The 16,971-nt window shown below is 35.8% G+C and overlaps 1 protein-coding gene across 4 annotated transcripts in view; it reads right to left on the reverse strand.

The window, feature by feature from the left end:
• MYL1 (myosin, light chain 1, alkali; skeletal, fast) overlaps positions 1–14,361 on the reverse strand; it is a 26,472-nt gene extending 12,111 nt beyond the window's left edge. The window contains exons 1-2 of one of the 4 annotated variants that reach the window (XR_827148.1): positions 1,848–1,968; positions 1,102–1,274 (exon numbers count right to left, since the gene is read on the reverse strand). Coding sequence is in view for 3 of the 4 variants with exons in the window: in XM_010861113.1 (XP_010859415.1) it covers positions 820–847; positions 13,933–14,058 (154 nt within the window). In the remaining variant the exon portion in view is untranslated. Of the gene's footprint in view, positions 1–819; positions 848–1,101; positions 1,275–1,847; positions 1,969–13,932 lie in introns of those variants that run through there. The other 3 variants (XM_010861113.1, XM_010861115.1, XM_010861114.1) reach the window with 3 other exon arrangements.
• Between the last annotated feature and the right edge of the window lie 2,610 nt (positions 14,362–16,971).

Raw genomic sequence — 16,971 nt, forward strand, 5'->3', positions numbered from 1 at the left:
TTTTTTTTTTTTAAAATAAATCATTTCCCCCTCTATCTCTGAATGTACTTTTTCCCCTAAATCCACGTCACCCTCTATTTCTCTCAACTTACAGTGGTGCCTATTGAGATCATGTGTATTTGGTAACTGGGCAGTATTAGAATCAATTTTATTTTCTAAAGTGAACAATTTAGACCTGCCAAATTTCTGTTTAGGTATTTGATTAACAAATCAGCCATCCAAGATCCGCATCCTTTTTGGGGGTATATGTGTAGTATTACGGAGAAGGCAATGGCACCCCAGTCCAGTACTCTTGCCTGGAAAACCCCATGGATGGAAGAGCCTGGAAGACTGCAGTCCATGGGGTTGCTGTGGGTCGGACACGACTGAGCGACTTCACTTTCACTTTTTGCTTTCATGCACTGGAGAAGGAAATGGCAACCCACTCCAGTGTTCTTGCCTGGAGAATCCCAGGGATGGGGAGCCTGGTGGGCTGTTGTCTATGGGGTCGCACAGAGTCAGACATGACTGAAGTGACTTAGCAGCAGCAGTATAGTATTACCTACTGTATCAAATTAGTTCTATTTAGAAATCAGTGAATGCAAGAAATTATTTTGTAGTGTTTAGCTTTTGTTTGCTTAAACCTTTGATTACTGATTATAGATGAAGGGTTCATGCTGAGAGAATTTATATTTAGAGGGATTGAGAGCATTTATATTTAGAGTGACAGCACTAGCGGGGATAATTAGAAAGAGCTAATCTCATCTCAAGGGAGTTGGTTTTCTCACATGCCATCTTTATGAGTGCGCACATATTAACAACTATATCGTTTAAACTTACCATCCTGCTGTTGCTTAGAGAACTCGATCTGTTAGAAAGAAATTAACCACAAAGAATATTTTAACCAAACAAAAATGTCCTGATTTTTTAAATGTATCCAAGCTCATTCCCTGAGTAATCGTCAAAGTAAGCTCAAAAAGTATGCCTACTTTTCAGAGTTCAGGCATAGCTTGGATACTCACAGTTTGAGCCACACAGTAACATGCCTTGGAGATGAGTATTATTTCAGAAACTGAGCAGTGCTCTGCCTACCTCTGAAGCAGAGAAGCTCAATTCACTTACCAGCAATCTGCTCAGCACTGAAGGACTGCAATGGCGAGAGAGAGGAAGAAAGAAAGAAACAACTAGAACTCTTTCAAATGCATTGACAGAAGGGAGTGCTCTCTGCTCTGAGGTTTTTAGGAAGCCATGTAGGTGTCAGAGAATAAGAAGTTTGCCTTAGGATACTTTTGAATCTAGGAAAAATAAAAAGCTATTGCAAAACATAGTTAGGGAATATTTCTCTGTATCTTAACTCATGAGTCAATAATTTAACAAATGTTAAATCAAATTCTTCCTGGAACAATATCATAATCTATGGTATATTTAAGATATGTCTAATATATATACACTGTATTAAGAACTACAGACACATTGCATTAAAAAGATCACTTTAAGTCGTTCTTCTATTTAACCAGTATGTTTTACCCAATGCATTTATTTAATTTTATTTATCAGCATCATTGGATTGTTTTCTTAAGGTGCAATATTTTGCTATAATTGCAGGTTTTTCCCCCCTAAATTTAGATATAATAAACCTTATGAGATATAGAAAGTTGGTGAAGCATAAAGTACTTCTTTTGCAAGTAACATGTATTTCTGTAGTTGGCATAGTAGCTTGAATTAATCTTGTCTATCCTCAACACACCTGGATAAAAACCAAAAGTAGATTCTACAGACTCACACTGAGTATGTTCTGTCCTCAATTTCATTCCTATCTACTCTCACATCTGCCTATAAATTACAAATAGTTTTCTCGTAGGACCCACCATGATGGAGCTGCTGGGCTGCAGACAGTGGTGAAGCTGTAGAGTGAGTTGAGGGCCGCTCCAGTCCCTGAGTGGGTCCTCCCTTGCTGAGGCTGCCTTTTATTTCTGGAGAAGCTGTGACCTCACAGCTAGCATCAGGTTCCAGAGAGAAGTAGCCACTCCTCTTGGAGGGTTTTTTAACTTTCTTAGGGCAAAGGGAAGGAGAGATCTGTACCCTGAGGTCTATTTTTAGGAAATCAGAACCTAAGAGTGGATGGCCATGATGAGACCAATGCCTATCAGCACTTTTATGGTCTTTACCCCTGAGATAGTCTCTTGGAGTGTCTTCCTTGAAGAAGATTCTTATTTGTTCAGTGGCAGAGGGGCTTAGAATTTCTTGAAAGACTCCTCCTGACCTCTTCACTTAGTGAATTATGGACTTTGCAAGCTTTAAGTCAGCAGTCTGGGTATAAATGGAACTTACTGGATGGGACTGGTTTGGGGTTTCAAATGGCAACTGCTATAGAAGGAAGAGCCTCTGGAGCTCTGCCCCCTGTGGTAAAGTTCAGAGGACTTGAAAGGGACACACATATTCTGTGTGCTTCTTAAGGTCCTACCAAGTGAAAATCTGGTCAGTTTGTGAAACCTCCAACTAAAGACCATTCTTTTGCACATTGTACTCTCAGAAGTATAGAATTCATTTAAGCCAGGGATGGTTTTAATCTCCATTTTTAGTATTCTTCCTTAGTATTCTTACCTTAGGGGTAGGTATTAGATTCCTTCCTTGTTCTCTTTAGGAGAAGGAAATGGCAAACCACTCCAGTATTCTTGCCTGGAAAATTCCATGCACAGAGGAGCCTGGCAGGCCATAGTCCATGGGGTCGCAAAGAGTTGGACTCAACTAAATGACTGAGCGTACACTGTTCCCTTTATGGTGGCTAACTAGTCATATTTTTTGAATTTATGAAATTCTTCTAAGAGGGAAAGCTGATGGGCCATTTTGTATTCTTTTTCCTCTCATTCTATACATATTCTTTTAAATTTTATAAACGTTGCTTACTTTCTTACTAGAACATGCTGTTTCCCTTTCTGTCATGTCAAACACTTTGTGACTCAGTCACCAGACTGAGAACCAAAAGAATCCAAAATAAAGACTGTGAAATGCAAAGTTGTAATTTCAAATTTTAAAGGTGTCCATGGGATTGGTATTAAATTTTCATGGCAGCTTACATGAAAATAGGTAATTTCCTATTTCCTACACTTCCTAGAATGATATTGGGAAAAGATCAGTCTAAATGCCCACTAAAACTCAGACATGTTTGTTAGTTTTCTATATACTTAAAAGCAGCTCAAAGGCATAACAAATGTTAGCGATAAATTCCAATTTAAGTACTATTTTAGCAACTATTTTTAAGAAAATGATCACGAAAAGCATAGTCACCCTCTGCTAGACAGATGTATACTTTGCAACTTTCCCCAAGCCATTTGGAAAGAAATCAACATTTAAATGTATGTCTTTTTTTTTTTTTTTGTCCAAAGTCTACAAGTAGTGAAGAAAATCTGATAGACTCTGAGTCCCAAAATGAGGATTGAAAGTATAACTTTAGCAGTATTAGAAGCCATATACACATATTTTCATGAATAGATTGACATTTTGAAAGTTGTTGGGAAATAGAAGTTAATAAAAAAATTTAAGTCCTTTGAATCATTAGGGGAAAATGAAAGAAAGGGACCAAGGTGGAAATTTGTCACCTTCGATGACTATAATTTGGAGTCTCAAGACTTCTGATGCACAAATTAAAGCCATTACAGCATACCATCTTTCTTTGTTTTAGTTTTAGGTATTGTGTCATTAAATTTGAATTGCCCTATGATCAGCATTGAGAACTATCATATTCTTTATTAAATCATCAAAGTTACCCTATATAATACTCATCATGCTGCTGCTGCTGCTAAGTCGCTTCAGTCGTGTCCGACTCTGTGCGACCCCAGAGACTGCAGCCCACCCATCCCTGGGGTTCTCCAGGCAAGAACACTGGAGTGGGTTGCCATTGCCTTCTTCAGTGCATGAAAGTGAAAAGTGAAAGTGAAGTTGCTCAGTCATGTCCGACTCTTAGCGACCCCATGGACTGCAGCCTACCAGGCTCCTCCGTCCATGGGATTTTCCAGGCAGGAGTACTGGAGTGAGGTGCCATTACCCTACATAATGCTCATTTTCTTTTTTTCAGATAGAAAAATGAGTCCTTGAATACATATAAAATACAATGTGTGTAAAATCTGTTGTGTAAACTGGAAAGTCATTTTAATAGCTGTATTTATGTTATAAACAAGTTATTCATAGAAACTTGCATACTATGTAAAAGTTTATTATTTATTAAAATACAATGGAGGCAGTTATCATACTACTTCACTCTAGTTTTTAATCCATATATTTATCACATAGAGAATGAGAGTTTGATTTTTTTTAATGCTTATTGAGGAAAGAAAACATTTAAAAAAGTTATTGATAATGCTAGAGAAGGCTATAGTCTAGTCTAGTCTAGAGAATAAACTATAGTTTAAAAGTCAAAAGACCTAGACACTGGCCTCATAGAATAAATGGAAGATGATATTTATTCTCTGGTACACTTTTACACTTTGACAAATGGTAAAAACTTTCACTTGTGTCTCTTCCTGGGTGTTATAATAATGAAATAATCAACCCTTTGTACAAAGGCATGATATGAATACAAAATGTCAGTTGATTTTGGACTCCATTTGCTATGGTATCATTTTATTTTGAAAGTTAGATTTAAGTCTCTTCTATCTGGAATGTTCTCCTGTCATCTCTGTTTCTTGGAAATTAATTATCCTTCAAAACCCTTGAAAGAACCTTTTCTATTTGTCTAACTCCTTTCTCCCACTTCAGTATGTTTAACCTTCTGATTTTAAACTTCTGGGAAGCACAGGCTGCTACTGGAGATCAGTTCCCTTGGTCCATGATGTGAACCTGAGTGTGAGCCGACCTCTCCCTCCTGGAGAGCTGCCTCTGCCTTATTCTTAGATCGTGTCCCCCATGATCCTATACAATACCTTGTCTACGTTAGATACTCAACAGAATTTTCGTTAAATTAAAATCTTTAGAACAGGGATTTCCCAGGTGGCGCTAGTGGTAAAGAATCTGCCTGCCAATGCAGGAGAGACCTAGGTTCGATTCCTGGGTCAGGAAGATACCCTGGAGAAGGAAACAGCATCCCACTCCAGTATTCTTGCCTGGAGAATCCCATAGACAGAGGAGACTGGCAGGCTACAGTCCATGGGGTCACAAAGAGTCAGACACGACTGAAGCGACTTAGCACATAGCACAGCACAGAACAGGTGTACTGTGAGTTCCTCCTTCAAACATGTTTCCTCCTCTATATTATCTTCCTGGAGGGGAGAGACCTTGTCAGTTCCTTTAAAGAACTTATATTCTAGAGGAAGGGGCACTGGTGCACTCATTCTCCTTTGGTACTGCATCTCCAGCACCTAGAACTGCCAGGCACATAGTTAGTAGGCATGCTTATTTAAAATTATTGATATTATGTGCATGCGTGCACGCTAAATCACTTCAATTGTGTTTGACTCTGCGACTCTATGGACTGTAAACTGGCCAGGCTCCTCTGTCCATGGATTCTCCAGGCAAGAATATTGGAGTGGGTTGCCATGCCCTTCTCCAGGGGATCTTCCTGACCCACGGAATGAACCCGCATCTCCTGTGTATCCTGCACTGCAGGCAGATTCTTTCCTGCTGAGCCAAAGGAAAGCCCTTATTGATGTATATGCCTTTATCTTTCCATAACATTTCTTTAGATTTTATATAAATGTTATGATCAGGACTTCTAATTGACCATCTCCTATTTTTTTAAAGCGTTTTTTTTCTTTTTTTTCATTTTAGTCTACATACTAAAATGACTTGGTAAAAGTAACTACATTCCACATTTTTATGATTCATGTAGTAAACAGTATTGGATTTAGATATGTAGTAGACAAGATACTGGTCCTAAAAAAGATTTTTATTGCAATGTTTTCAGATTGTTTCTCACTTTGAGAAATATTTTTCTAATAGTAATCATGAGGTTTGGTTAACTGATTAAAGACAAGACAAAGCTGCTGGTATATAGAAAGAGTTGATTTATAGGAAAAATATTAATATGCATTTACTCAAACAGGCTGTCAGACTGATGTATGTTAATCTTTAGTATAATATGAAGAGCTGTAATTAAAGATGATCTGGGAGATATGTGATGCTGAGTGCTGAGGGCTAATGCCCTAAGAAGGAAGATAGACTGTAGTTTTTAAAGAGCTTAATCATCACTGCTAGATACAAAGGAGAATGACTGGTGAGGTTAAGTAAAGTCCTTACTCTAACCACTTTTCAATCTAGAAAATATTGTTGCATGTTCGTTGATTTAATGCCTGGCAGGGAGAACAAAGACCTGGATGTAAGCAAACCCTAACAAAAACTTAATTATTTTCACTCCAACCTTAGAGTTATGAGGAATTATTGTAAAAGGCAGGCAGAAGTACCATTTTGGAACTCTGAGAGTTTCGTGCTTCAGAACAGTTCACTTAATTTATTTTATTGCACTTTTTATTTCAACAAAGGATATATTTAGCCTGGTGACTCTCATATGGTGTAAAAAGGAGAAATTAAGAGCAATGAGAATACAGTACCAGCCTGAGTTGTCTAATGTAAGAAAGAAGAGATGGCTATATTGGATAAATTGATCCAAACAGAAGAAGAAATGAGTAATTCTGTGCTTAGAATGCCTAAACTAGTCACCTGAATTCACTCACATTAGATCAAAGGCTGGATTATTAAAACAATACATTTTAGACCTACAGGAATTAACAGAGAAGTTTAAATGAATTTTAATAAAAATTTTAAAATGTGACCTAAGTCTGTACTTCTTTGGATTTCTCATCAGCTTTCCCATTGTTAATAGTTGAGAAACAAATCTAAGATTTCTTGAGTTGCTTCTGTTCTACTTTGTGCATTTGTGTGTAATTTAATTAAAAATCCAAATTGTGTTTATCTTCTTTCCTTCCTCTTTTTATTTTTAAAATAAGGGCATTAGAATAAAAGTCTTTGTGTATGTATTTTAAGGAATTATAAGTATCTTCTTTTTCCTACTTTTCTGGAGTAGAACTTCCTTTTGTAACAACAAGGATATGTGAATATTGATATTATTATTTTGGTGATTTCAGGTCTTTCGATAGGGAAGAAAAAGTCCTAGATGGGGCTTGAGGTATTCAAAATTTTGTTCTGGTACTTCTGTAATGAATCATGTCTTTTGATTAAATAACTTCTCTTATCTAGGTTATCAGTTCAGTTCAGTTACTCAGTGGTGTCCGCTCTTTGCTACCCCATGGACTGCGGCACGCCAGGCTTCCCTGTCCATCATTAACTCCTGCAGCCTACTCAAACTCTTGTCCATCGTGTTTCATCCTCTGTCATCCCCTTCTCCCGCCTTCAATCTTTCCTAGCATCAGGGTCTTTTCCAATGAGTCGATTCTTCGCATCAGGTGGCCAAAGTATTGGGGATTCAGCTTCAACATCAGTCCTTCCAATAAATATTCAGAACTGATTTCCTTTAGGATTGACTGGTTGGATCTCCTTGCAGTCCAAGGGACTCTCAAGAGTCTTCTCCAACACCACAGTTCAAAAGCATCAATTCTTCTGTGCTCAGCTTTCTTTATAGTCCAACTCTCACATCCATACGTGACTACTGGAAAAACCATAGCTTTGACTAGAAGGACCTTTGTTGGTAAAGTAATGTCTCTGAGTTATAGCTTCCTCAAATAAGAGATATTATTCTTTATGGTTTCTAGGATTGCTTGTGGTTCTATAATGTTTTGAGTTTTTAATCCTTTTCTCAGTAGTATCTACAGCAAGTCGCTTTTTTTCCATGGAAAAAAGTTGCCTAAAAATTTGATATATTACTTTGAAACAGTTTAGATAAAGAGGAGTTGAGCAAAACAAAATTTTGTAACACTGTTCTAATGAGTGTTTTATATCTTACTTATATCAGAAGGTGGCATATCATTGGGTACCTAACTAGGTACAAAGAACCTCACTTGCCACAGTGAAAGGAAGAAAGTCAAGTTGAATAAGATGTAGTTTTATCTTAAGGAAAAAATTTTCTGCTCTGGCTTCAGTCCACTATTATTGATTTATGATCAAGATGACAAGAGTTTATTATTTATATCATTGACATTTTCACCAGCATAATTGAAGCCATTACTACTTGTATAGTGCAATTTTTGTCTTCCAGATTCTGATTTGGGAGGAGAAAGAAACTGTAGAACTTGATATAGGAACAAATTATAGAAGATCTCCTTTTCATACAAAAAGTATTCTAGTATGAAGAGAAGAAGAAAAAAATGTGGTATCAGCAGACTAAATATAATCCTTGCCACAATTTCCATGAGTCAGATGGTGTTTAATGCTGGGTAATTATGGAAAGGCTTCTGAAGACAACTTGCCAGGGGGTTCATTCGCAGCACTAAAATGTCGAGAGGCTAAATTTGGCTCTGTCACTTTGTGGTCTCCTTGTCTTACAAAAATTTCATTATCTTTATTAAAAGTGCTATTCACTAATTATTGGTAAACATTCCTATTCCCTTCCAAACCGCCTTTACTTTGCAAAGACATTATCTAGTTAAATATTATTTAAAATATAATTTTAGACAAAGTTACAGAATGCCCTTTCATATTTTCTCACTCCACTCCACCTGTTCTCTTCTTTTACAGGGTAGACATTTCAAAGTGGAAACTTGATACTAATACTTAGTGATAGTCTCAAATAATTTTTGATTTACTTCTGAAGTTATAATCATGCCACAAATGGATGAATATTGCAACTGGTTGACATTCTAGTTGTATTAAAAGGCCAGGGTAAAATAAGACAGATTCTTAAAATTATATGAAGAAAAATTAGTAACAACTTACATCTTCACATATTCCTTCTGATTAGAAATTGACTATATGTCTCCTTTCCCTCTTTCTTTTCCTCAGACTAGTTACGATTTAATCATTATACATGTGGCATTATGTTTCTTTATATCACCCAAAAGAATATTTGGTTGAGATTTGCAGTTATTTGTAACTGCAAATAGTATAAACCCATACTATTCTTAGACTATTACAGGTCAGTTTTGATATAAGGGCATGTTTAATTAAACAAAAGCAAAATTATTTTAAAATTCAATAAGTTTCACTACTTTTAACAACATTTAAATATATTTTGGTATAATTTTTTCCAGCTTTATTGAAATATGATTGACATATAATATTGTATAAGTTTAACATGTACAACATGATTTAACACGTGATGATTTTGATGATTACCACAATAAGTTTAGTTGGTTAATATAACCATCATATTACTTAGTTATCTTTTTTGTGGTGAAAACCACATAATTTGCTCTTTTAGCATTTTTCAAGTATACTACATGGTACTGTTAACTATAGTCATTATATTGTATTTTAGATCCTTAGAACTCAGTAATCTTTTAACTGCACATTTGTACCCTCTGATAATGTTCACTCTTTTCTCCCATCCCCACCCCACCCTGGCAATTACCAGTCTGCTCTCATAACAACATTTTTGATATCCATGTTCCATTTACAACTTTTTACAGGAAGCTGGACCAAAGTGACTAGGGTGTCTTTCTGGGATCCTAATATCTCACCTTCCACCTGTAAATGAGAACACCCGACCTGTCAGCAACAGGTGCTAAGATAAGGGAAAGCTGAGGAAAATAGAACAGTAATGAATTGCCAAGATGAAAGGTCTCGATGAACTAGCTCTGATGGGTGCCTGTAACCCTCTCCCCCGGTTGTAGAGGGCTGTGCAGGGCAACATGAGAGTCACTCTTACATTGATCACTCTTACCCTCATCCTTAAGAGCAAAAAGTCTTCTTTTCACATTCTTAGAAATAGCAACTTACCCTTTATAACAGAAGGTAGTTTAGGAAATGGTTAATACAGTTGACTCTGGATTTACCCTGGTAGGTGATATCCTAGATCTATCACACACTTGTTATTTGAACATGGGCTTGACATTGAACCTTATTTAGGCTTGATTTCTTGCAAAATGTAGCTAAAAACAACCTGAGTGTAATGTTTTTACTATTAAATATTATAATTAGACACATAATAAATTCATAACAAATATTGATTATTAAAATAGCTTTATAATATTCAAACCTTTTTATAAGCTCATTTATTTTTCCAACAATTCTTCTAAGTGGGACTGGGTTTGTATTAGCTTTGTTAGTGAAAGTCGCTCAGTCATGTCCAACTCTTTGCAACCCCATGGACTATACATTCGCATGGACTATACAGTTCATGGAATTCTCCAGACCAGAATATTGGAATGGGTAACCTTTCCCTTCTCCAGGGGATCTTCCCAACCCAGGGATTTAACCCAGGGCTCCCGCATTGCAGGTCGATTCTTTACCAGCTGAGCCACAAGGGAAGTCCTATCTTTGTTAGGGATGAGAAAAAATAACTTATAGATTAACACCAGCAATCCTATACCTGGACTAGAACAAGTCAGATGTTGCAATGAATACATAATATTTGCCTCCACTGAATACTCATCAGTAAAGAGATACATTTATTGGGAATGCTATATTTCCACCTTATCCATTAAATTGCAAGTTTAAGGCTTCCCAACACATGGTCAATTGTTGCTGTGAAACTTGTTATTGACGAGTTTCTGTCAATGCATTCTGTACCTTTACAACTTTTTTTAAATGTTTCCCGCAGTATATTGTCAGGGCTCACCTGACTGAGTGATGACTACAGCAAGAATTAAAATTTAAGCAGCACAATGATAGACATATTCAAAATCTCATCACTTCAGAGCAATCCCAATGTACCAGCTAAGGCATGCATCATGCAAAAAATTTGCTTAAAGTGAAGATCTTTTAAAATCTAGGCAAATGATCATCTCATTGCTTATCTACTTCTGTTATTTCATTTGGTTGTCGTTTTGGGCAACAGGTGTTAAATCTTGTTTGTATTTGCAGCTAAACTCATGATGGGTTTTACTTCCTACATTTGCAATTCTCTCAGGCAATGTTCTAAAGTATCACTTTCTGAAAGCAAAGAGTGCTTAGAACCACCCAGGACAATAGCTTTAGTGCTCAGATATCAGCATAGCTGATGTTTGAAAAGGATACTCATAGAAAATCCATGGGGCAAGGGCATATCAGGTAAGCCATCCCTCAGAAAATGTCAAAGGTTTAATGTCAGAACAACCAAAGAAATGTCCTAAACAAATAACTAATAAAGCTGGAAATCAGGTTGGAAAACCCATTTAAGAAATTGATAAAACCAATTCATATTGTTCATAGTTTATGGAGAGTCAAATATATGGCTAGTAACATAACTGAGATAGTATTGAGGGATTAAAAATTATGATTGCTATGATTATACTACACAAAGATAGTTCCACTTAAACTTCAGCCCTACTCAAAGTATAAAGAACAGCTAGATTTCTAATCTTATATGATTTATGAAAGACAGTGTAAAATCCAATTAAGTTTTTTTTCTTTTATCGAGTTTTCAGAAAGTTAATGAACGCTTATAATAGCTCTATTAATTTCTTTAAAGTCCATTTTCTCTGCTTGAAAAAAGTTTATAACTTATATGAGGTAATATATCTAGAAATATCATGGAGTGATTAAAAACACCATAATATGAAATGTTTTAATGCACATCTTAATTAGCCTTCTTACCTATTGGGATGAAATTAGATTTTATAAATTTCTCAAGTTGCATCACATTCTTTGGCTATGTTATCATATGTATAAATATGTTCTGATTTCATATTGTTGAATACATATCATTAAAGCCATTTAAATTCTTTTACAAAAATATATTTCAATTCTGTTTTTTTCTTTTTCTCTTTCTATTAAGAATGAGCTCTCTGAATGAAAGATAATGTTTCTTCTAGATTCATTTAACGTCCCTTTTTGGTTTGTGTTCCTTATTAAAATCCATCACCTCTTTCATTCTACAATGAAATAGTGAAGATGGAGTATATCCTATCCTTACAGAGACTCTCTCGGAGAAATTACTTTTTTTGTGTGTGTGTGTGCTAGCTCACAGTAGCATTATTTCAAGATACAGATGAAAGGATACACCAGTTTTCAAGATACAGAAAAGCATCACTTCTCTGCTACAAAGAAGCAATCAGTTTAATTTTTGGATTTGAAAAATGATTCCATATTTGTCTTTTCTTGGAGACTTTTACCTGCCAAACTAAAATTTTATTTACTTACTTATTCTTACACAGTTCCTTGGGGAAGAAAATTAATGCCTGTTTTCATTAGTGGGATACTTCATTTTCTCCTTAAGAAGGCACATTTTTTCCTTTCCAAATGCTTGTAGTCCCAGATACAAAAGGGTGATATTGTCTTATAAATCATGATAAATATAAAGAGGAATTGCTTTGACAGTGATTCATATCTTTAGTGTTAATATAAAATGGAGAGTCAAAGAATAGAGGCAGTTGAAATTATTGTAGTGTCTGTAATCTTGCTTATTGTACAATGTAGTCAGTGTGCATGTATAAGATACATTAACCAGTATTGCTAGAGATGAAAAATTTGATTTTCTCCTAATGAACTGTATGCATACAGTCCTCAAGATAGAAAAACATTTATTGGAAGACATAACATTCATTTCTTCTCCTAAGTGGATATTCATTAAGAATAGTTCCTAACCAATATTAGATTCTATGATGAACTTTTTTCAAATATGACTTCAGTGACTTACAAACTCAGAATAAAATATCTATGATGATCTACTTCTACTTTGAGATATAAAATTTCATATTTAACTGGACTACTATAAAAATTTTAAATATATTTACTTAATGTTATCACATACATCTAAGGGTAATCTAATTCAATATTTTTGTCAAAATATTTTAAGTATCTACAATTATACTAAAATAGTTAATGAATTATTTATTTATAGGTTAGCTTGATTGTTGCAAGTAAACAACATATTAAATACTAACAAGGATTAAGTTAGCAAAATTCAGATTTATTAAGCATAGAACTGTTGGCTTCAGTGAAATGATCACCTCCTAGGCACTTTCAGCTACTAGTTTTCCATATAAGGCAGGGTTCCCTTGATGAAGATTTTCAAACTGTCATTTGGACCAATCAGAGCCCAGGGAATGAAGAGACAGTGCACATTTGATAGGCCATATCACTGAGAAGTAACAGGCACATCCATAGCATCATTTTTCCAAAAGCAGATAACCTTTCAGCAGTCGAGACCTTTGATCACAGCAAAATGTTGACACAAAAATCAATCACATTCTCCTTAGTTCAAGATCAGTATGCAAGGAAGAGCTCAAAGACATAAGCTCAAAGCCATATAACTAACAAGTTTTACAATATTGGTGGTGGGAGGGTTAGTTTCATTTAGAAGCAACTCACATTCTGAATTAAATGCTGTATATAAATAAGCAAGATGACAGTTATAGTCACTGAAACACTTGAGTGCATAGTTGTCTGCACTGAGATCTCATTTAGTGTTGTATCAAATTTTATTAAGCAAAGCTGAAGGGGGAATTAACTTGAGTTGCAAAAATCTCTTTTTCAGATGAAATAAAGCAGCTGTCAAATACATCTAGGACAACTGGGTCATCAGCTGTTTTTAAATTTTTGGAAACAAGTAGGGACTATAACTCTCTTTTTAATGTAGCTTTAAGGAAGAGTTCCAGTTTCCAGAGATTTTATTTAAAAAAAAGAAATCATTGGTTTCAATGTTTGTAAAACATAGACTTTGACAATTGAGGGGAAAAAAGAAACAGAAAACAAAGACTACAGCAAATACAGGTTTCAAGTATAATATACTCGTAATAATTTTACTGAAATTATATGCTGCAGTTTTGTTTTAAATTTTTTAAAATCAGGATTCTCCTCTATCCAGATCTATCTGTTTGCTTAGTAATTCCATTCCTCTCAATGAAAAACATGCCCCCTCTGCAAGTCCCTAGTGTTCCCACCGTTAAGAGATGTTTCAGTGACCAAACAATTCACCCTTTTTGTTACCTTGATGGCAGAGAGGTCAATCTTTTCTTCTTTGGGTGGGGCAGGTGCAGGTGCTGGGGCAGGGGCCGGGGCCGGGGCGGGGGCAGCGGCAGCAGCAGGGTTCTTTACGTCCTTCTTTGGTGCCATTTTGTTTAAAAGGATGGGTTAAAAAAAGAGAGAGAAGGAGCACCTCCAAAAGAACCTGTCAAAGTGATTCTTGGAAGAGGAGTGGTGGCTCGGTTGATCCACAGCCCAGTGTCTTGCAGGTGGACCCAGAGTGTTAAATGGTATAAGGGCATGCATATATATTTCACTTAGTGCCTAACAGAATCTTGACACTTGGGGCTGGATTGGACAGTTCCCTAGTCCAGGGGGATGGCATTCCGGCTCAGACTATAAATGGAATCAAAAGGGTTAGGGCTTCATCAATTTTTTTAACTCCTCTTGCTTTCCACCCCACCCCCCTGCCCCCGCCACCTTCATATATAAAGGAGAAAGAAGTATGACAAAGCCAGCCAGCTTTAGATCCTTTGATGACAGTAAAGTAGATTGACTGATACTTTCTCTTTATAGAATTACAGTTCTGATGAAGTTGTAAATCATTGTCTTGTCTCCTATGCCTAAGAAACTTTAGTGAAGGATTTGATTTCAGCTTGGAATTTTGGCAGAGTATCACCAACCCAGCTTCTTTGGTCATGCTCCTCCTCTCTTGCCATAATTTGCAAGAAAATGTTTGTCAGCAAAAAGGTAGTGGTGTTTAAAAATAAAAAGCGGACGTATAAGGAGAGCCCATTAAGTCTTAAAGTGGCTTCCCTTCTAGGGAGCACAAACTCTGACTCCCTCTCTCTTAAACTGTGGTGAACAGTATGCTAAAAAGAATAATTCACAGCTGCTTCCTATCACTTAACTTTTTTCTATAATGAAAAATATTAAATGTGGTGGAAGTAACAGGAAGATTTACCCTCTTGCCAAACACTTTTTCTAAGAGTAAAGTAACTTGCAATCACAGTAGATACTTAATCCCTTTTATTTCCTAAATGGAACCAAGTCTAATTATTTATCATCTAATTTTTTCATCCATACTAGGGAGATAAGATAAAATTTTAAATTTACTTAAATGACCAGAGAGATGAAGAGAGAAAAGGACTTTATCATTAGGTGGAAATTCTGGTGAGTAATTTGTAAGTTTTTCCTTTTCTGTCCTTAACTTTCTCAGTTAACAAGACTAGACTCATATTAAGAAACATGATTAGCCAATATACCATCCTCACTCCTGTTAATTTGTGAGATATCTAATTACTGAGTTGTTATTAATTAGTAAAAAAAAAAATCCAGTAGCAAGTCTGAGATTTTAAAAGAGCATATTTACACATTGCTGTTGTTCAGTTGCTCAGTCACGTGAAACTCGAACTGCAGCATGCCAGGCTTCCCTGTCCTTCACTATCTCACAGAGTTTGCTCAAGCTCAGGTCCACTGAGTCGGTGATGCCATCCAACCATCTTATCCTCTGTCGCCCCTTCTCTTCCTGCCCTCTATCTTTCCCAGCATCAGGGTCTTTTCCAATGAGTAGGCTCTTTGCATCAGGTGGCCAAAGTATTGGAGTTTTTTACACGTTATATATATTTATACATTAGATATATAAGATTATATATATATTTGTATGTATACATATTGTGTATATATATATATAATGTGTAAACAGATGATATATATTCTAATTGTTGAATATAATTGTGCTTATAGATTTTAGGCATTTTCTTTTGGTCTGATTAAAAGCATTCCCCAACTTGGTAACTGTTACTCTCCATAGCTAAGAAGGATTGAGACTCATATTGGCAATAATTCATTAAGTCATAGCTGATCCACAGCTAGTCTGATTTCACATGGTGGCCTGATCCACTGGATTATATTATCCACATGGGTTCAAGAGAAGCTTTTTTATTACTCCCTCCTCCTTGCTGTCCCACATCAATGACTCAATCATTACATAAATTATGCTACTCATTGCTTATAGACAAGAGAGTCAAGAGAATCTGAACATATTTTACCTAAGCATATTGCTTGTCTCAAATTAAAATAATTAGAATTCAAAAAATAATGCTATATTTATCATAGAAACTATTTTTGTAAATAGCAGAAATTTTGTCTACCACTTTGTTTTCCTTTGGATTATCAAAGAAAGTACTGAGTGATGGATATGTTCTTCCTTTAACTCATAGCCTGTATTAACACTTTGCTTCATGTGCGGAAATCCCTTAAAATCTGTGACAGGCTTACAAGTAAAAAAGCTTTATGGGCTCTGAGCAAATCAGTTTGAAATTGGAATACTTTATTTCACGTTAAGGGGGAAATGGCTTGATCTCACTGTATGTCTAAATCCTTTCTTGTTATCAAATAAATATCATGGTTTATGAATTCACAGAGGAAAAATATATTGGTGTAGAATTTTCTGCTTGAAAAGTGGAAATCACAAAGGTATAGTGTCATTCATATCTTATCAAGGGTACATGCTGTCAAAACATGACATTACTCATGATATTAATGTTGACCAAGAGGCTGAGATGGTGTTGACAGGCTGTTCCTCAAAACCCATAACTTAGTTTAATCATGTGAAAAGTCTAAGCCCCAATTGAGGGATACTGTACAAAATTCCTGAAGAGCACTTTAAAAAATAGTCAAGATTATTAAAATCAAGGAAAGTCTGAGAAACTTTCACAACCTAGAGGAGACTAAGGAAACATGATGAGTAAATTAATGTAGTATCCAGGATAGAATCCTAGAATAAAAAAGGGACATTGTGTAGAAACTATGGAAATCTGAATAAAGCATAGACTTTAGCTAATGCTGCTGCTGCTGCTACGTCACTTCAGTCATGTCCGACTCTGTGCAACCCCAGAGACAGCAGCCTACCAGGCTCTTCTGTCCCTTGTCAGTTCCTTCTCCAATGCATCAGAGTGAAAAGTCAAAGTGAACTATATCAGAATTGGTTCATTAATTGTGACAAAGGTACCATATTAAACTAAGATGCTAACAATAGAAGAAACTGGGTGTGGAGTACAT

Source organism: Bison bison, unplaced genomic scaffold (genome assembly GCF_000754665.1).
Source record: "Bison bison bison isolate TAMUID 2011002044 unplaced genomic scaffold, Bison_UMD1.0 scf7180017864471, whole genome shotgun sequence".
Lineage (NCBI taxonomy): Eukaryota > Metazoa > Chordata > Mammalia > Artiodactyla > Bovidae > Bison > Bison bison.